The sequence below is a fragment of the Vigna angularis genome, chromosome 4 (genome assembly GCF_016808095.1).
Source record: "Vigna angularis cultivar LongXiaoDou No.4 chromosome 4, ASM1680809v1, whole genome shotgun sequence".
Taxonomy (NCBI): Eukaryota; Viridiplantae; Streptophyta; class Magnoliopsida; order Fabales; family Fabaceae; genus Vigna; species Vigna angularis.
This window is the reverse complement of record NC_068973.1, coordinates 29,717,755-29,739,206: the sequence shown is the minus strand read 5'-3', so window position 1 is coordinate 29,739,206 and position 21,452 is coordinate 29,717,755. Positions and strand designations below refer to the sequence as shown.

Genomic DNA, 21,452 nt, shown 5'->3' with positions numbered 1-21,452 from the left:
TATTGTATTATTTTAAAGTTAAATACTTGATTTTATTATTTTAAACAACTATCAATTTTAGTACTCTATTTTCTAAATTCTTACAATTAAAAAAATACAATAACTTTTTTATACATAACACTTTCTTATATATTCTCACAAAAAATTCAAGAAAGACATTATTTCAAAATTCTGACTGTGAACACAAAAGCAACTTCTAACTATACTCATATTACATATTTTATTAATTACGTACGGGGATAATTTCAATTAATAATTAGTAGTTTGATTGTAAAATAAAACAAATTTTTTAATATATTTAAAATTTTAAACCAAAAACAAAATAATTAAGTAATTAAATAATCCATTATCTATTATATCTATTTATAATACAAGAAAATAAAATATTACGAAATCTATTTTAATACTTATTTTATTTTGTTGACAAATATTTTAAAAATTAAATTTTTAGTCATTTGATATTTTTAACTTATTTATATTTTTTTTACTTGTGTGGATGTGTATATAAGTTATTTTATTTATTATTTAATTTATTTAATTTTTTAATTTATATTTATTTTGTTATAATATGTACATGAAAGTTATTTTAATTTTATTAATTTATTTTATATTTTCTTTTTATATTTATTTTGTTGTGTATAAAATTATTTTATCTTTTCATATATTTATTTTATTGTTAAACTATTTATTTTATTTTTTAATTTTTTGTATATTTATTTTATCGTCACATGTACATATTTATTCATTTATTTTGTTTTTAAACTAAGTTTTTATTCATATTTATTTTCTGCTATATGTATATAGAATTATTTTGTTAATCAATTATCTATTAATTATTATGTAAAAATTAAATTAATATCTAATATTTATTACAATATAATAAATGAGAACATTCTGTTAACAAATATATTAATTGGCAGTTTGTTTTGTCATTTGATATTTTTCTGATGTTGATTATTTTATTCTGTTTTATTTTTATTTCTTTTGTGATATTTCATTAATTAATCACTTATAAAATTAAATTTAAAAATATATTTTAATTTTATTTTGTAAATATTGTCTTAAAAATAATCATAATAATAATCTTATTTTGAAAAAACTATCAATAATAAAATATTTATAATAATTTATAATATAAATATTTTTATTATTGAATATTCTTATATGTAAAATGTCTACATAAATTTTTGTATTAAAATTGTATTTAATAATTCATTTTGAATGTTTAAAATAGTGCATCTAACTTAGCTCAATAAAGAATCTCATATCATTAATTAATAATGGAAAAATGGTACTAAGTTTGAATGTTTTTATCTCTTATATTGCATACGTGATTATAAGATTACATACGTGAAATTCCATAAACAATGGATAAATTTTGTTAATTCAATAAAACAATAACACGACGTAAGAACATAACATAATAGTGAAATTCAGATTCTAATATGTTTTATATTATTAATTTATTTGATTTTTAACTTTGAGTTTTGGATCATCATCATTTTATAATTTGTCTGTTTTAACTCTAAAATCCAAATAATTACTGAGATTTTAAAATATTGATCAAATCTCCATGAATAAAATACTTGGTATTATAATTGAACAAGTTTACTTGATGGTGTAATTATTCTCTAATCGAGACGTCACTAGTTGATAAGAAGTATTATAATGATAACTAATGTTGGTAGATAATTTTAGTTTATATAGCAAAATATTTTCATGAAAAATGATATTTTGAGATACTGACAACTCTTTAATCTTATCATAAACAATAACAATAAACCACTGACATTAACTTAACACATGATATTGCACTGACTTGATACGAGTGTTGTAACGTCCTAGATTATATAAAACTATATAATATAGTAGTCCACATTTTAATGTAATAGAACAGTTAGAAGAAGACTTGTAGATAAAGTCTTAAGGTTACAATCATTCCAAAATGGTTATAATTTAAAACTTTAAACACCCATAAGAGTATTTCAAAATAATATAACTTAACTAAGAAATCCTAAACAAACTAAGTTGCAGCATCATTACCATCCAGGACCTGCTCCAGATGTACCTCATCTACCTCTGCTCACATCCAAGTGGATGATCATTGCAACAGAAACACAACACAAATAACAGACAAACACAAGCAGAAGGGTGAGCTAGATATACAAAAATCATGTTATAACAATCACACACAACATGCAAGTTTAATTCAAAGTTAATGAACCATACAACACCACTTGTTACACTTTACACTTGACTCGTCCGGACTTAGAATGATTGTCGAGCTATGGCGGGTCATTCACTCGTGGTGGCCTCTACTGCTTTGCAAAGTCGTTGCCAATGGATTTCACCCTACCACACTCACGAGGTTAGTCCATTATCACTCACCTTGGGCCATACTGGAAGCATCCAAGACTAGGACCTCCTGCTACTCCTCACGACATAGATCGATCCTCTCTAAGTGAGAAGAAAGACTATTCGAGCTTCAGGATAACCCCCAAGACTGAGCTTCCATGCAAATCATTCTAAACATACTAAGGGCACCACCATGGATCCCCTCCTTGAGGATCATGGAATTACGTCCAGTACATAGGGCACCACCATGTAACCTCCCTTTGAGATCCATGGAATTACGTCCATCAACCATACTGTCACTTTGAAACTTAATTCAAGACATGAACAACCAAATACCATAATACTATCACATTGAATCCAAACATATGATTTCACTGATCATACACTATCATAGATACTTCTACAACATTCTAATAATCAAAACATAGTTCAAGGTTATCAGAAAACATGAATAAAAAGAATAAAAACAGGTTCTGGGCAAGCCGCTCAGCGCACCAAACTCGCTGTGCGAATAACAGAAACAATGGATTTTACTCATTCACATTCGCTCAGCGCACCAAGCCTGTACGCTCAGCTAAGGTCCATTCGCTCAACGCACCAAGTCTGTGCGCTATGCTAAACTGAAAATTCTGCTACACATTATGAGACCCTAAACCCTCGCATAACGTCCCAAATTCCCTATTCGAATTAAACTAGCATTTTCCTAGGCAACCACCATTCACACAGCACCCATATTCGCTATGCGAATCACCAAACAGAGAGCATCACCCTCAAGTCATTCGCATAGCGCACCAGCTCGCACAGCGAATAACTCAAACAGAGAGCACCCTCGACAAGGACTCACTATGCGAGGCAATTCGCATAACGACTCTGCATCATCTACAGAATGCAAATTATGCAGAATTATGCCCTCACGCATCCCCTTACCATTTCTAGGCCTTTTCTCCAACTTCTAACACATGTAATTCATGTTTTATACTTGATTAAAACTATCTAGATGATTCCAACCCTTCTTACTACAAATCTAGAGTGATTAAGACTCAAATTCAACTCTAAAACACTAATTTCCACAACTTAGGGACCCAAACCAAATTTTAACACTTTGCACCTATTTGGACCACTTTGGTGACTCAAACAAGTCACAATACACTTGCTAAGACTGTCCCAACAACTCAAATGCACCCTAGACATCCAATGCTCAAAATTACTATTTCACTTCCTCTATAATGACCTAAAACACTACCAACTCAATTAACTCTCCACATGACAACTGTCCCAACCCATTATAGTTATCAAACATATTTAAATGCAGTTGCACATCACATCTATAACAGTTCACAGCCTCAATTTCACAGATAAGCATTACAGTACAAATCATTTCATACACTCAAAACTTAAAATGTAACCCAAACAGCAGAATAATGCATAAATCAATCTATACACCTAACATACAACAAATTATAAGAAAGTATTTTAGCTCCCTTTACCTTGGAGTTGAACAACCCAGCTCACAACATCGCTTCCACAGTACCCTACTCGGCGAAGAACCTAAACAATGCCCTACAACCACCAAAACAATGATGGAAACAACTCTTAGAGCTAGGATTGAGTGGAAAATGATAAAGAGGAACGCACAAGACACATGTAACCAGCAGAGATTGCATTTGCTAGGTTTAAAACAACGGAGGAAAGGGAAAAACTACTTACCAGTCAGAATGAAGAAATTGATCGGTCGAAGACGGAGCTCTCTACGCTGTGGACGCCTGGACACCTCCTGATCGACAATCCAACGACTCAGTAAGAAGAAATGGTAGAGAGAAGGAGGAGAACTTAGAAGAACTTGAGATTTTAGAGAGATAGTGGAAGTAGCTAATGAACCAGGTTGTTCATAAATCTATTTTATACTAAAATAAAAATATGGTTCTATTAGTCTAATACACTAACCCATTCTTTTAAATCCCAAATTTTGGGTTCTCACAAGTGTTGACACTGTCACGTGACACAATACTAATGTGACACGTGAATAATTTTTTTTAAATTAAAAAAAATTAATTAAAAAAGTCAAGAAGTGACACCTCACACACATTATTCATCTTCCGGTAATAATTTAAACACGTTACCAAAATGACCAAAATTAAGACCTTATTAAGTAAAAAAGAGAGGACCAAATTGAAAGACCAAAATAAAACAAAAATTGTATTTTAAGTCCATTTATTATAACTAATTATTATGAAAATTTTGTATATAATAATTACTATTTTTATATGAAAATCTAAAAGTTAAGAAAAAAATACGAGAAGACAAAAAAATATTTATCAACTAAAAAAAATAATTAAATAAAATTGGTTAAAAACACCCACCAAATTATAATAATTATTAAATAAATAAATAAGGTTAAAGATACACTACTTAACAAATACAATGAACTAAATAAACAAATAAATAAAATGATATTAAAGACACCATTATTAACAAAAATAATTGTAATTAGCAAATAAATTAATAAAATAAATTTAGAAACACTACACTAAACATATATAATTATAAAATAAACAAACAAACAAATAAAATACTATTGATAACATTTTACTAAATAAAAATAATTATAAAATAAACCAATATACAAACAAAATGATAAATATTTCGTTTTATTACCTTAATAACTGTAGTTTTACACTAAAATTAGTTCAAAAGTACTTTTCTTATTTTTTTTAACACCCCTTTACGCTTATCTTTCTCTTTAGAATCCACGCCTTCACTCCATCCATTCATCAATTCTATGTTGGTAACTTAATTTTATTTATTTGAAATCTTTCTAATTATAAAGATTGGATTTTTCATTTTTTTATTTCTTTAGTTAAATTTAGATTTTTCTCTTTTAATTTTGTTTGAAACTTTTTAAAATTCTTTTTATTAATTAAATAATTGATCAAAATTAAAAATGATAAAATTTTTAAATTATTCAAAATAATGTAATTTAATATATTATATTTGTAAAATATTATAGGACTGTTACATATGTAATTAATTAAGAAATTTACAGAACAAAATATCAGACAACATAATTACAAAATAATATGGGTTTGAACCCCTGTTTCCGCCCATAATAATGAGAAAATGCTTAGAAAAGATCCGTAACAGCAGTTATAGAAAAAAAATAAATAAAATGAAGTAAAACAATACACGGGTTGAAGCAGTAACAAAGACAGCCAGTGCAAAGGAGACTGGGCAGACGCGTCCTTTGGTTTTTGGTTTCGAAATATTAAGGTACACATATACATTTTTTCTTCTTCTTTGGATTAACACACTCACATATGACAGAGTAGTTACTGCACTTCAACTCAGATTTCGCTGTAACCTCCTCCTCCAACTTGCAGTTTTTGTTTTCGTTTTTAACTGTCATCATATATTGCGGGCAACTGAGGGGGGCGTTTTGACTTCTAATAGCTTTTTTTTGAGGGTTTAGAGGCATTTGGGTATCCGAATCCTTACAAAATTTTGGATCTCTGAAGGTTGGCCGATGGGAACTTTAGAACCCTAATTTTGTTCTTTTACAGCGATATATTGTTGTTATTTGTATTTTATTTTTCTTTTTGGGAACTGAGGATGGAAGCTATGCAGATAAGCCTGAATGTGATGAACGAGTCCAGAATTTGAAAGATGAAGGCATGGATAATGAGGTGACAATTGAAGATGATAATTGTGTTGCTGAAGAGGGAAAACATTTGAATAGTAAAGCCATGAATGATGATGTTGCAATTGCTCATGCAAATGGTGTTGCTGGAGAGGTTAGGGTCTTGAAAAGTGAACCTTTTAGTAATGGGGTGGGAGTTGGAGATAAAGGTGTTTCTGGTGGAGTGGAATGTTTGCGAACTTATAAGAGGCGTAAGAAGTCAAGTTCAAGAGGCAAAACTCAGGAACAATGCAGAGCAGGCATGGCAACTGCAAGTGGGATAGCGGATCAGGTTTTCTACCCTCTTTGTTGAGACTTGTCAATTTGCCTAATTTTTCTATGCTATTTGTTGCTTACATTTTTCTGGATTTATTGAGTTGTTTCCTGCTAGTATTTTAGTTTTGTGTTGACATGATTGGAGAAGGCACACATGAGTAAAACCTAAAATTTGTTCATTAGTTTGTAAAATACATTCAGTGCCGTCAACAAGTAATTGTGGCTAGTTGTTTTTTGGGTGTGCATTAGTAATTAGTGATGATTGTTTTAGTCGTCAATGCTAAAAAAAGGAAGAGGTTTCGTCCTTCTTGGGTTTTTTGGAGCAGTCTTAGGTTTCTTATTCTTTAGGCTGTGTGCTAATGAATCAGGTTTTAGGTTTTTGGTTACTTGCTGAGACTTAGGAATCACGTAATATTTATAAAGCTGTGCGATTGATACAAGACAGAAAAATATCATCTGGAAAAAAGGCTAATGTTTAGTTTGAAGTCAATGCAACTTATGTACATATTTTTTCATTGATGCTCTTATTTTTTAGATGATTTGCGGAGTTACTTGTCATCCCATTTATATATCTTTCAGTATATTATGTATGCTTATAAAGACTTGCTATTTCAGTAGATGAGATGTAATACATTTGATTGACATATTGGTTGCTTTAGGTTACTGTGAGTTGAATTTAAATCTTTAAATTGAATGACACAAAAAAATATAATTATGGCAACATGCACTCGCAAAATTCTGGTTCATCAATTTTGTTTTAATTTTTATATTACTATTCTCTATTTCCTGTTTTCCAAGAGTAGATTATCATGTACCTATGCTATTTTGGTTAAAATTATTATGCTGATAAATGGAGTTAAGTTGCAACTTAAGATAAGTATATGTTTGGCCACATATAAAGGATATATAAGAACATATTGATTATGGACCATCCATGAACTTTGATGACAAAGAGGACTAATTTACTAACTTTGCTTTATTCGTGTATGGCATTACTGCGACACGATCCTCGTGTATCCACACATTTATTCTGGTTATACTAAAAATGGAGTCAGCCTAGTTGCAATCTATGTGCTATATATTTAAAATGCTAGGGATGTGATTTACTTTGTCAAATTCATAGTGGATTTATGTTGAACTTTGGTTGTACAAGGGGCTACATTCTTGGTTTGTATAACAGATGGCTCAACTTTCAATAATTTTATTGATAATCAGATTACATCCAGGTTAACCATAAAATGATACCATATTGGTTGGTGTGCATGATATTTTTAATTCGGGTTGAGATGCTAAATGTAGGGTAGTTAACACATGGTAAAATTATCTTTTTTTTTTTTCGTAATTCAGTATGAATACAGTATGGGATGACTCATCCTGGCAGATAAATGTCCTGAATAATAAAGTGTCTTGGTGATATCTTCAACATTGTATTTTGAGTGTTATTACTATTTTATTGCAGGATGTGAAGAAACCATGTGATCTAGCTTTAGGCAATACTTCAGATGATTGTTCCCAAGGACAGTGGGGAAATATTGTACTAAATCACTTATATCAGTCATTAGGTGATAGCAATGGTGGTGTGGAGGGATGCATAAGGGAAGCACTTAATCCTAAACAAAACCTTGCCCCTACTGTTATGGTTGGTTCTTCAGTTGGAACAATATATATCCTGCTTACTCAACTTACCCAAAAGTACTTTTTGCCACTTTATTTATGTCCCTTCTTATTTTGTCTGCAGGAAACCTTTCTAATTGAAAAAAATGGTAAAAGATGCTCTTCGCAATCTGAGCTGCTTTCTCATAGAACAGGGAAGGAAGCTAATCGACATGCAGATGTCATGTGTAATGGATGTTCCAGTGAATTACCTGACCATGGTGTGACTGAGATGTGTCAACGTGTGCTCTGTAATATCTTAACCTCAGAAAAATTCCGCTCATTGTGTAAGGCTTTGCTTGAAAATTTCCAGGGAATGAAGCCTGAAAGTGTATTTGACTTTACGATCATGAACTCAAGGATGAAGGAGCAAGCTTATGAACAATCACCAGCACTCTTCTTGTCAGATATTCAACAGGTAAATTATGCAGTCTCTTTTGAACAATTTCTTTACTCATATGTTGTTAGGCTTCTTTAGTCAAGAAGCCGATCAACACTCTCCTCCTCTCAAGCACACACGAAAAGAGACAAAACAGTGTGTATATTATTGATGTATGAATGAAACAATGTACAAAGAATCACACCAAGGAAGCCTCTCTCCCTCCACTGGAACAAATTTCCAGTCTATACCCAAATGAATACAAAAATGAATAATCCCCCTGTACAGAACCCACATGCTATTTGTACAGTCTCTCTTCCCCCTCCCACTAACTAACTAACTGTCAAACAACTCTTTCCTCCTAACTGTCCTCTCATTTCCTTTTCCTTCTATCCTAAACCCATTATATCCTATCACCCTATATCCTATCATATGTATATGGTGATTGGTACAAAATTTAAAAATTGTAAATCGCCAAATATCTGGTTTACCTAGACCCATGACGTTGAGGTCTAAGTCTGTTAGCTAATGTTTACACAATATTGTTATCAATATTATATTGCTCTTATTTCTAGTTATTTTAATTAATGGAACTTCAATCATGAAGATTTTAGCCATCAAATAATGTTTGAATTTGATCAGCTCTTAACTCTGCTGTGAAGTGATCCTTTCTTTGGACTGTAAACTTGATTTCAGTTTGTTAGGACTCGACCTCCTATTAGGAAGGTCTATTAAAGAAGAAACAAGGGAAAAGGAAAATAAAACTGATTGTTTTAATTAAAACAGCTGTAAACTATGTTAGTAGTTATGTTGCTGAGAATCTTGTATTTATAGGTGTGTTTTGGGGTTTTGGGGTGAGGAATTGCAAAATTAGTGAATAGTGAGAGGATCCTGGACCTTGGAATTGCCAATGGCTTTCTGTAAATCTTTCTGAAACTTCTATACGAAATTCTCAGATTCTCTGTTTGAGTTTTCTTTCTTGTTTCTGAGTTTCTGGTCCAGTTTCTATAAACTGGTATCAGAGCTCTTTTTGGGCTCTGTTACCCACAGTGACGACAAGAATGATGGAATCACAAGTGGAAGCACTGGAGAAGTCTTTAGCAAATGGGCTTCCGTTACCAGAGGGTTTTAAAGCAAGATTAGATGCAAGATTAACTCAAATGGCAGCAAATTTGGACTTTCACGCATGGCATGGTTGGAAAATATTGTGGAAAGATTTGTGAAAGAAGGACGTGGGAAAAGTGCTGGTGCAGCAAATTCTATGAATCAGAGATTCTCTGATGAAGCTACACAATAAGAATAGCGAGTGCAACATTCTTGGGAAACAAGAATTGTGATAAATGGAGGCAGTTGGACATTCCTGTATTTGAAGGAGAAGATATTGTGGGATGGATAGGAAAAGTTGAGCACTATTTCATCTTGAGAGGGGTACAAGAAGAGGAGAGAATGGAAGCGGTTATGGTGGTGATGGAAGACAATGTGCTACCTTGGTTTCAATGGTGGGAAGTGTGCAACCCAAATCAGTCTTTGTTTGGTTTGAAGAATGCTTTCAAAGATTCCAACCAGTTTTGATGGGAGACCCTTTCAAAATCGTTGTTGGCCCTGAAGCAGGAGAATTCATTGATTGAATTCATCACCCAATTTGAAAGATTTGCTGGAGTCATTGAGGGGTTGGATGAGCAGTATTTGATGAGGATTTTTTCTAATGGGGTTATGGGAAGATTTAGAGAAGAATTGAGGCTGTACAAAACTAACAAACTCTCGGAAGTGATGAACAAAGCCCATGCTATTGAAGAGAATAATGTAGGTGTAGTAAAGGCAGTGGGGATAATAGAGACACAGGAAGGGGTATAGGCGTTTTCTTATTCAAAGAGGAACAAAGGAATGGATAGCAGCACCTCCAAGATCAATGGCATCAGCTAATTCAGCACCACTCAATTTATTGGCATAGGCAAATTCTTTTTCTCAATCTGGTACTAGCAAGGGCAGTAATGAGGTAAAGGCTAACAGTGATGACCACAACAGAGGCAACTTTAAAAGGATGACACAGTCAAAGCTTCAAGCAAAAATAAAAAAAGAGAATGTTTTCGCTGTCATGAAAAATACGTGAACCATGTCTGCAAGATCGAACAACTAAATGTCATGGTGTTAATAAAAGGGCATGAGGAAGAAGAGCATGAAAATGGAGGAAGTTTATGCAATTGTGGAACTTTTGCCATAGTTCCACCTTGAGGACAAGGTGAATCTTGATGGGCCAGGTATTGTTAGGATACGACCTCCTATTATGAAGGTCTATTAAAGAAGAAACAAGGGAAAAGGAAAATACAGTTGATTGTTTTAATTAAAAGAAATGTAAAATATGTTATGCGGTTGGGAAGTTTGTATATATAGATGTGTTTTGGGGTCCAGGGTGATGAATTGGAAAATTAGTGAATGAACAGTGGGAGGATCTTGGACCCTCGAAGTGCCAGTGGTGTGTCTGTAAAGATTTCTAAAACTTCTATACAAAATTCCCAGATACTTTGTTTGAGTTTTCTTTGTTGTTTCTGAGTTTCTATCTAGTTTCTATAACAGTTAAACCTGGAAGAAGGACAAAATAATTTCATATTTTACCAAATAATTTATTTGTAAAACTTTGTAGTGTCAGGTTGTTGGATTTAGGTTTTGAAAGACTGATTATTTATGATATATCTATATCTATATATAGGCAGAGGATTGTGTGCAACTGTGCAAGTGTTAGCTTTTTGACAAGTATACCAATCCGTTACAAGTAATAAATAGAAGTTCTAAGTATAGTTTCCCACAGGATTTATGTTTGTTTTCTAAATATGCTTAGTTACCAATTTTAACTTGGATACAGTACATTGTTGAAATCATAATGAATTATAACAGATTACAAACATAAAAAATTCTAAATTTGGTAAAGTGATTTAGGAAAAACTTTATTAGGATTAGATTCATGAATCAAATGATGCAAATACATTGTACAATTTATCTCCATTTCATTCAAACATTCATATCATAATTTTACAAGTTCTAATCCCCTAGGAACAAGTTTTAAATCAATATGCTAAATTACTCATTCCTTAGTTCATTTAATATACAATTTGCATTAAGTTCAGATATCTAGAATGACCAAGAGTACTTGAACCCATTCGTAGAATCAATTCTCTTGGTTGCTTTATCTGTGCCCATGTTCCAACTCACTTCTAGTAAATAGAAACATTCAAAAGTATGAAGTTTCCAAATCATAAACATAAAATACGAGATAAAGCATATGAATGAACAAAGATTCAATTTTACAGGAACTTTACATGAATTTGAGTATATTACATCCAATCCTAATGAAAATGGAGTTTAACTACTTCTAGTCATCTAAAATATTCACGAATAATGGAAGCACAACGTCTTGATGAACTTGGAGTAATCTCTGGCAGAATTCTTGAGTTTCTTCGTATTCCCACAACCAGAACTGCCTTCATTTCCTTCTTTCTCAACTAATTAACCACTTACACAATTTGACTTTTCGCTGGGAGAGCAAACATGGATTCTCTAAGCGAAAAGTCAACTGTTTCACTATTAACTGCCCATGTTTGTTGAGCGAGACAATTCACTCGCTGAGCGAGTATTTTTATTCTTAGCCGAGTGACCATGTTGTGGTTGAGCTAGAAGATCCTGACAACAATTCTAATTCTCAAAGATTTTTCAATATCCTGTACCTTGATCTAAAACAAACAAACTAACCTACCAACATTACAAAAGAAGAAAATATTACATCTTCCCATGAGGAGAACACATAATTCATGAATAAATACAAATTTAAGACTGTAAATAAGCATGAATAATTAGTATTTTTCACACTTATCAGCAAGTATGCATGCATAGTTGACAAAATGATGTTATTTTTTATGGTTTGTACTTGTATTTGTACATGGTAGTGCTTTCAGGTATTTACTTGAGTTTCTTGATATTCTTCTATGTTGGTTGGGTGGGCTCATGTGTGCATTTTATGTACCTTTTTCATTTTTGACTAATAGTTATGATTTTGGAAAAAGTCTAGTAGTTCTTAATCTCACTTATAAGAATCTTAGGATTCATGATTTGAAGTTTTTTAGTCAGCTACATATGAATTCATAGGAAGAATCTTAAATGATTTTGTATGTCATGATATACATGAATGAATCTGTGCAAGTTTGTATCATTAAATATGAATCACATGAATCAATAATTCATTATTATATGGTTTTTGCTTTCATCAATAATCTTAAATTGTCCATGAAAAGGAATTCGATGAGCACCTTTTGAATTTATCTTCTTTGATTTTTCCATATTCCCACTACTTTTTTGTCATCCACTTTTTCAATGTATGCACTTTATTTGGTTATTACATTGCTCCGTTTCCATTAAACTGAAATAGAGGAGGCTTTACAAACTCAATTGTAACTAATAATTTTGTTTGTTGAGACTTATGGTTAAGTTGTTTTTATCTGTTAATAGTTTAAATTTATTATATGGAACATTATATATCATCTATATGATATATTTCAAGTTTTGAATTCAGTACAAATTATGATTAAGGATTAAAAATTGACCCAGGAATTCGGTATTTGAATCTCAATTTGATAACAACCCTGCAATCTTCCTGATAACTTGGTCCTATTTGTATTTATTAAATTTTAGCTAATATTTTAAAATATCGTTCTGATTTTTTATTTGAACATCCTATTTCCTCCTAATTTGGGCTGTGTGGCCTATGGTTATATCTTGGAGAACTCTGCCATAATTTTGTTTATGGTTTGTTTGGTGTATTAAAATGTATAACCATTGCACAAACTAACCATTTTACTTTCTGGTTATTGTTTTTGTATTAATTATACATTTAGGTTTGGGGAAAGCTTCAAGACACGGGTAATGAGATTGTTGCTCTTGCCAAGAGCCTATCAAGCATGTCAACAACTTCCTACTCGGAGCTGGTAAAAAATTTCTTTCAAAGCTCATAAGTTTCATGATGTGTTTTGATTCTGGATTTTATTTTCTTCTTCCTGTGTATGTTGCTACCATCTGCTTTCCTTTTATTCAAACCCTAGTTTTTCTTTACCTCTAGGTAGGAGTTTCAGCACCGAGCACATTTCAAGATGAGAAGCAACCGGTAATAGTTTTATAACTTTGATCTGATGTTTCTTTTGATCATCATGAAGTTGTCAGATTTTGACTTATCTCAAAATTTGTTTTATGATATAGTTTGATACACTGTTTGTGTTGTGATAAGTACAATTTGATAGATGATATTTTGAGAAAATATTAAGTAATACTGTAAATGCAATCCATCTTACCTTTTGATGGCTGGCAATCAGATAGGTATATCATTCTATAAAATTGAAAAGGATTATCAAAGAAAAGTTTAAGAAAGTTTGCACATGGCATGGTGGAGATATCCTATCTTTCCTTTCTTTGCTGTTTCATTGTAGCTGTAACTCTTGGAGTGGGCAATTTCTGTTTCTGTTCATCAGCTTTTGTTTGTCTGTTTTGCCGGCCGTAGACCAGAAATTTCTTTGTTATATGCATGTTTATCTTTTGGAAAATGTTATGGTATGAAGCATGAAGGCATAGTTATATCCCCATATGTGAACAGACAATAATTATGTTGAAAATATTTTAGTTAGATAACTATTTTCTGAAATGGTCTGCTAGACACCGGCCCTTGAGAGCAGCGGGACTAAAAGAAACATTCTCGCAGGCCCAGTTAGCTGAAAGCTTATATTGAGTAGAATCTGGGTTGCAGAGGTGTGGATAGTATCAATAGGACCGTTATATCTTCTAGTATCAAGAAGTCATCCTGACACTAGTAAATACTGAATAAAAACATCTCAGTATATATTAGATCAATCAACGAGTGTTTGAGTTTGTTTACACATAAGAAAAATGGGTAGAATTACTGAATAAAACCTCAATCGTTTACTAGAAATAGAAAATTCAGTGTATATGAAATTTGAGCCAGGTACTGCAGCAGCATCAAAGAACCTGATGCAATTGTTCAGAAAAGAATCAGAACAGAGAAAGCATACCATGCATAGCCTCCCCCTAGAACACGTAGTCCCTTAGAAATACATTTTCTTTCTTACGTCTCATGCTTTTCCTGTCTCCCTTTCCTTATGGATCACGTGTCATGTTATCTTGTGTAACTGATTTTCCCTTGACGTCCAGCTTATCATTTATGATACTGTCGTTGTTTTTGCACATTACACATCTCTATTGGATTGGAAACGAATGAAATTACCCTAATTTAGTCTGTTTATTTTCTTTCTGCTTTAGCGTAACCTAGTTGGGTCCTTGGTTCCTTCTCTCATTTTTATAACAGGCTAAAATAGGGTAAATTCATTCACGTCCAATCCAATACAGGATAGAAGACCTAAAAGTCCTATTGATACTACCCTACTCCTGTACAGTCCATGTTACACTCATATAAGCTTTGAACCAATTGGGCCTGCTGCTCGCTCTAAAGGCCTGGCAGGCTATCATGGTCTAATTCAGCTTTATTTGCCAAAACTTTCTAAATGCATAATGGGATGATAGACTACTTGAAATTGAAGATAATGGCACTTATGGTAAATGGTGCTAACTACTGATTGTATCTATTTGATTTCAAAGGTATATATTATTATTGGGGACAATGGATTGCAACCGTGATTATAGTATTTGTTTCAAAATGAAAAAAATTAAACCCACATATTGGAAAATATTTTTTAAAAAATTAAATTCTCTGATCTTTGAATGAGAGACACGAATAATGCATCTAGTGTTTCCTACGGCGTTTAAGGATTTGCTAAAATAAGACAGGAAGGGAGACTCGTTTGGTTATGTAATACTTTTCTGCTGAAAGTCCTGTCTGTAAACATGCTAGATTTTGCGAACTTTTGCTATGAATATGTTTAGAATGTTGCACTTGAAAATCCTTGCCTATCTATACTAATCTTATTTGGTACTATTAGAGTTTCTCTTGAAATATTTATTAAAATGGTCTTGAAAATTGTTTTAATCTTGTTATTTCAAACAGTCCTGCAACCGAGAATTTGGCTTTCTCGTGAAACCAGAGCAGACGCAAGACATTTCTATGTACAGAATCGGCAGTTGCAGCCGTTGTGGAGAGAAGGCAGATGACAAAGACTGTTTGGTTTGTGATTCATGTGAGGAGATATTCCATGTGTCCTGTATTGAGCCGTTAGTGAAAGAAATAATACCCCACAAAAGCTGGTATTGTGCCAGGTGTACTGCTAATGGGATTGGATCTCCACATGAGCATTGTGTACTATGTGAAAGGTTAAATGATGAACAGACCCCAAATGGCATAATTGGGGATGAAAGCTTTCCTACAATTAAGGAAACAAAACATGAATTTGAAGAAAATTCAAATTGCACCTCTGATGGGATTGAAGTTTCTGTAGGTGAGAAAACAACTCCCGTTTGCAAAATTTGCAGAAATGAAGTGGATGGTAAAAAGAGAAAAAAGGTGAAAATATGTGGTCATAAGTTTTGCTCCAACAAGTACTACCATGTAAGGTGTTTAACAAAGAAGCAGTTAAAGTCATACGGTCACTGTTGGTACTGCCCTTCTTGTTTATGCTGTGTTTGCTTAATTGATCGAGATGATGATCAGATCGTTATCTGTGATGGCTGTGATCGTGGATATCACATCTATTGCTTGACACCTCCACAGTCTTCTATTCCTAGCGGGAAATGGTTCTGCAGACTCTGTGATGCTGGGATACAAGCCATTCACAAGGCTAAAAAGGCGTATGAAAGTAACGAGCCAAGCAGAAAAGGGAGAGATGCTGCTAAGCCAAATGCTAAACTTGATAAGAAACACAGAAATAAACGAGCAAGAGAATTGGAAAGAGGTGGTGCAATGGACATGCTTTTAACCGCAGCCAATACTCTGAATTTTGAAGAGAAAAAGGCAGCAATCCAGATTGAGTCACAGACAACATGAATTTTGTGGAGGTCTTTGTTGTATTTTGCATTTGCTGTATTTTTGAATGACTGATATTTTGGTAGGCTGTAAAAGTGTTCAAGATCTCCTGACTTTTTTGATACATTACATGGAAAGACATGACTATAGAGGCTAAAGGTCAAGGCATAATCTGAAACTGCTGTATTGTAAGTAGGTCAGATACTGTATTATGGACATGGCTTATATGAATTCTATATTTGGCTGCTATTCTTGTTTCGTTCAGATTGTAAGCCAATGTTTCCATGGTTGAAAGAATAAAGATTTTTTTCCCCATGGTTCAGAATTCAATAATTCAACATGGATACGATTTGAGCAGAGACTAATATTTTTACAACCAAACTACAATGTTCTTTTGGGTTCTGAACTTTAAAAGTATTGAATTCTAAAGCACTAACAGGCATCCATGTAAATACCATTGTTCTAAAGCACCACTGTACTTCCATTAAGAAAACTAATTTACTGAAATCGCAGTTTGAAACACAATTTCAGTTTATCTTTTTCCCAAATTTTAGAAGTGAAATTTGTAAATAAAAGACAAATGACTTGTATTACTTTCCAGACATCTATAGCTTTATTTTTAACATATTATCTTTTACTGTATTTTTGTTAATTAAAATATTTTTAATAGTTAAAATAAATTCTATTTTAAAATAATAAATTCAAGTAATAAGATTTACATGATTAAAAATATTTCATAGTTAATATTTTAAAAATTTAAGAATCAAGTTGAAATTGTAATCTTTGAAATTAACTCGTACTTCAGAATTTGTCTGATAACTATTGTGAAAGTTATCTATTTGACAATGTACTTAAGCAAATTGCACCACAAACGTAAATAACTTGGGTGTCTACTTAAAAATAATGCGTATTTCCAAACCTATCACTAATTCATTTAATATATTATAACTAGAAATATAAAAATTTAAAACAAATGAAATCAATAAGAGTATATACAAATTTGTAATTTATTTTAATTAAAGAATACTAAATTTTTAAAATAAATATTATTAAATTTAAAGAATAAATAAACTTAAACCCAAATAGCATAGTTAAAATATTATTCTAATTAACAAAACTTAACCAAGTAACGTAACTAAATTATTATTCTAATTAGTAAAATGTTCCTAAACTAAACTAAAGTTAAGCTTAAAAGAATTAACCTACAATTAAACTTAACCAAAATTAATTTCTAAATCTAATCAAAATTAATTTATGACTAAACTTATAAAATCAATCCCTGTTTGTTAAAAACTATCTAACTTAGGGTTTTAACAAAAAAAATTCAAGTATTCTATCTTGAGAATATATTTCATGGAAGCCATCTTCGCTTATCTCAAATTCTCTATCCTTAACATAATCTCTCAAAAATTGTGAAAAGTTATGTTATTTTTTTTTTAAATATACCCGAAGCCTAATTCATTATTAAAATACATCGCTATAACAAAGACTACGGATACAAAACACAAAATGAAAAGAAATCCAGAAGGAATAGAAATTTTTTACTGAAAAGTACAATTTGATTAATTGGTTGATTTTACTTTCAAAAATGATTCTTTGACACGGTTTAAGTAAATGACATTCATTTGACACGCAGTGGGACCCATTCAATGTCAATGTCAGAAAGGGTAAATTTGTCATTTGCATGCGCTGGTTTGGTAGAAGAATAAATGAATCTGTGCGTTTCAACGAAGAGAGCTGCTGTATTAGGGTCCTCTCTCAGATTTGAATTTGTCAGGTCATCCATTTGATTTTGAAAGAGGAACTCTTCGTGTGCGTGCTAGGGTTAGGGTTGGGAGAGAATGCGAGAAAGAAAAAAAAGGGAGAACTTCATGACTGCCACTTAACCGGAGGCTGGACCTGATCGGAAAAGTTCGAACCAGCAAAGTCAAAGTAGATGATCGGTGTGGAGCGCGGAAGGCTTTTACCATGCTCTCCGTCCACCGCAATGTTGCTATCAACGACCTCGCCCTACATTCGTCCAATCAACGCACCATCACCGTTGCCCGTGACAACTGCCTTGCCGTCGTCAATTTCGTCCGCGGTCGCTGCAACTGATGCTTGCGCCTCAACAAGGAACTTACTTTGGTCAAGTTCAATGCGCCCAGTGACCACTTTTTTATGCTTGCGCCTCAACTGATTTATCTTGTATGTTAAAAATCCCTAGGGTTTGGGTAGCATTTGATAAAGAAATTTTGGTATATTGTCACTAGTTATGTTTTTCGGGCGTCAAATATTTGTGATGTTTTGCAGTGGGAAGATTTTACGCATAGATTGGAGACTATTTTGAAGCATCAATGAACCGTGAGAAGTTCCCGGAGAAGGTGCACTCATAAACTAACTATTTGTAACTTTGGATGATGGAGATTATAGATATTTTACTGTGTCTTATAGAACAACTTAATACCTCACTGTACCCATGTCAATTCTAATTCTTCTAAAACAAATTGCATATAAAATTTAGATCTGATGTAATTATTGATTTGTTGCTTGCTTACTACTTCTTCATCAGTTCTATTTTGTTTTCTTCCTATTTTGTTCAATGGTGGATTCTTGAATTAGATGTTTTCATTTTTTTAGTTGATTTGGTGGACTCCATTGCTATATCCTTCTTCATATTGTGTATATCTCTACCCTTGCACTCTCAGATGAACTTTGCGTCCATCTCCATTGCATCCACCTTTACGAATCTCTCTTGTCTCTGTTTTGGTATGTGTTCCTCATTTCCATTTTTCTCTTTTATTTTTGGCTTTTGTCATTTTCTCTAATTTTCACAATCACGGAAATCTAATATCGCTTTCTGCAATGCAATCTGATGTGATGAATTTATGAACCTGTAATTGGTTGGAGAGTTGTGTGTTGTGGTAATTGAAGGGCTGCAAAGCCGTGTAGTTTATAAGTTCACAAGTGCACATAGCATAATTTTTATTTAGAGTAAAAATGCTACATAATCATTTTCTTTCCTGTTAAATATCTCCACCGAATGTATATTTTCTTTCCTAGGACTGGTCGTGTTTGATGTTATTTCTGTATATAAGTTGTATTCTATAAGACCCCAAAATAAATATGATAAATATTTCTCTTCTTGCACAAGTAATGTATAGTAAGAATTTCTTATTGTATGTTAGTATTTGTTCATTTGTTTTTGCACTAGTGAGTATCAGTAGAACTTGATTCAACACTTAAAGCTTTGAATTTTTTGACTATGATCACTATATAAAATTCTCCAAGTCTGTCAAAGGTTGTGAAGTCCAAAAATTGTTACTTCTGGAAAAGCAAATGATTAAAGTAAAAGAAAAACTTGACAATGTAATAAGGAGAGGTTATTAGAATTCTGTGATGTGCTTGACATAACAGTTATGCTATATATGACTATTGTTTCACCTATTTTTTATGCTTGCTTCACTATTTATGTGAGTAGAAAAGTGTTGTCGGTTTAAATCAATTTCTATGTTGAAGTGGAGTAATTGATTCTCGCTGCAACGTGATTAATTTAAATGTTCATGATGATGATAATTTTTTTGAAGGTCCAATTCTATTCTTTGGCCGAGGATCTAATGCAACTAATCACACTATAATCTTGGAGCTTGAATCGCAAGCTTAGACAGAGTATGAAGTCCTTGTTTTTTATGAGCTTTGATTGGCCAACTCTATAGTTGCTTTAAAAATGGACAATTTATTTTCACGACTTTCATCCTCACTTTGTCTGACATTGGTCATTGATTTAATAATAATAATAATTTACAAAATAAATATTATTGATTGAACTCCATGACATGGATTACTTTAAGTAATTTAGTTTGATTAAATAGTCATAATCTGCATTAACAATTTATTTCAACTGATATCATTTTGTTTTCTGCTATATGCAGACTGCAGTTACTAGAAGATGACAAATACTTGCCTTCCACCTGACACATCATGACAATGGTTCCTAGAATTTGTAGTATTGAGAAAGCACACCATCCTACTTTGTTTTCATTTCCAAGTCTAGCACACTTTCATCTGTGGAAGCCTAAAATAAAAGCTTTCAAGTGTTGGTATCATTGAGAAAATAACACTTCAAAGAAGATTAACATAGACATCGAGCTGTTTAAAGTATATATGGAGGTTCCATTGAAGTTTAATTTTCTTATGAGTAGGAAATTTTCAACTGATATTTTATTTAACTGTCTCCCCTGTAGAATAGTGGGGAAGAAGTAAAGAACAACTGTTCTTAGCAAAAGGCTAGAAAATGTTGTTGTATGGTATGAGAAAACAACTGATAGTATCATAACTTTGTGTTTAGCCATTTTGGCACAAGTAGCCTTGGTTCCAGGGAGTACATGTGGAGATGATTCTTTGTTCCGCATTTGTTATGCGGAATCCCTTACTACCCTACAAACAGCTGTAGAAAGAATTAAGAAGGATTATTTTGTACTGAAACAAGGAAATTGTAATGGGGTGTTCCCAAGTATTAGACATTTAAACAGTGATACTGTGATCTAAATAGCCAGTTATGTTTATTGAAATATAGTACTGCATTAGGTGATTTATGAGTTGATGTTATCTAATCCAAAGCTTGTACTTAAAATAAGTCGTTTCAGTTACTAATTTTCTTTTTATTAGCTTAGCATTTACTATAAAAGGGAAAAATGTACTGCTATTATATAACTTGAGTTATAAATGAAAAGTGAATAATTAAAAATAAGAGGAATAAGTTAACATTCAGCCGCTTCTAATGGAGTAATGAACGAGAATCACAAAGAACATTCTTAAAAGTAAATATAAAATAATGGAAATTCAATTAACTTTGTGCTTCATCAGAGATAAATAAAAACTAAAAAAGTTGAGTCAATGTTTTAAAACACTTGATTTTTTTCCTGTCTTTAGTAAGTGGTTATTCCATTCAAAATTTGTGGTTGGTTTACAGACATTTCGTATAATAATAAATATATATATATCAACTTGATTTCAATTGCTTTGATATCAAAAGTTTACTAAGTACACATGATGTGGTTATTTCTGAAAGAGGTTTTGTACAAGAATAAAAGTTGTTTAATTCAATATCAATCATCATATTTCTTAGGTCCAGTAAGTGGTTATCTACTAAGCCCTATGTGGTTATTTAC

At 32.2% G+C, this 21,452-nt stretch overlaps 1 protein-coding gene and 1 long non-coding RNA gene across 2 annotated transcripts; both read left to right on the top strand.

Annotated features, from left to right (window-relative positions):
• The first annotated feature begins 5,627 nt into the window (after positions 1–5,627).
• LOC108331594 (PHD finger protein EHD3) lies at positions 5,628–16,617 on the top strand. The gene is made up of 7 exons (XM_017566389.2): positions 5,628–5,708; positions 5,977–6,320; positions 7,764–7,943; positions 8,043–8,375; positions 13,220–13,309; positions 13,441–13,485; positions 15,391–16,617. Exons 2-7 carry the CDS (start codon positions 6,024–6,026, stop codon positions 16,321–16,323), a joined length of 1,878 nt encoding a protein of 625 aa, XP_017421878.1. The 5' UTR covers positions 5,628–5,708; positions 5,977–6,023; the 3' UTR covers positions 16,324–16,617.
• Positions 16,618–18,025: 1,408 nt separating this feature from the next.
• Positions 18,026–20,876, top strand: LOC108330027 (uncharacterized). The gene is made up of 5 exons (XR_001832287.2): positions 18,026–18,489; positions 18,595–18,665; positions 18,922–19,050; positions 19,869–19,950; positions 20,214–20,876. It is a non-coding gene; the product is annotated as an uncharacterized LOC108330027 (long non-coding RNA).
• Positions 20,877–21,452: the final 576 nt, after the last annotated feature.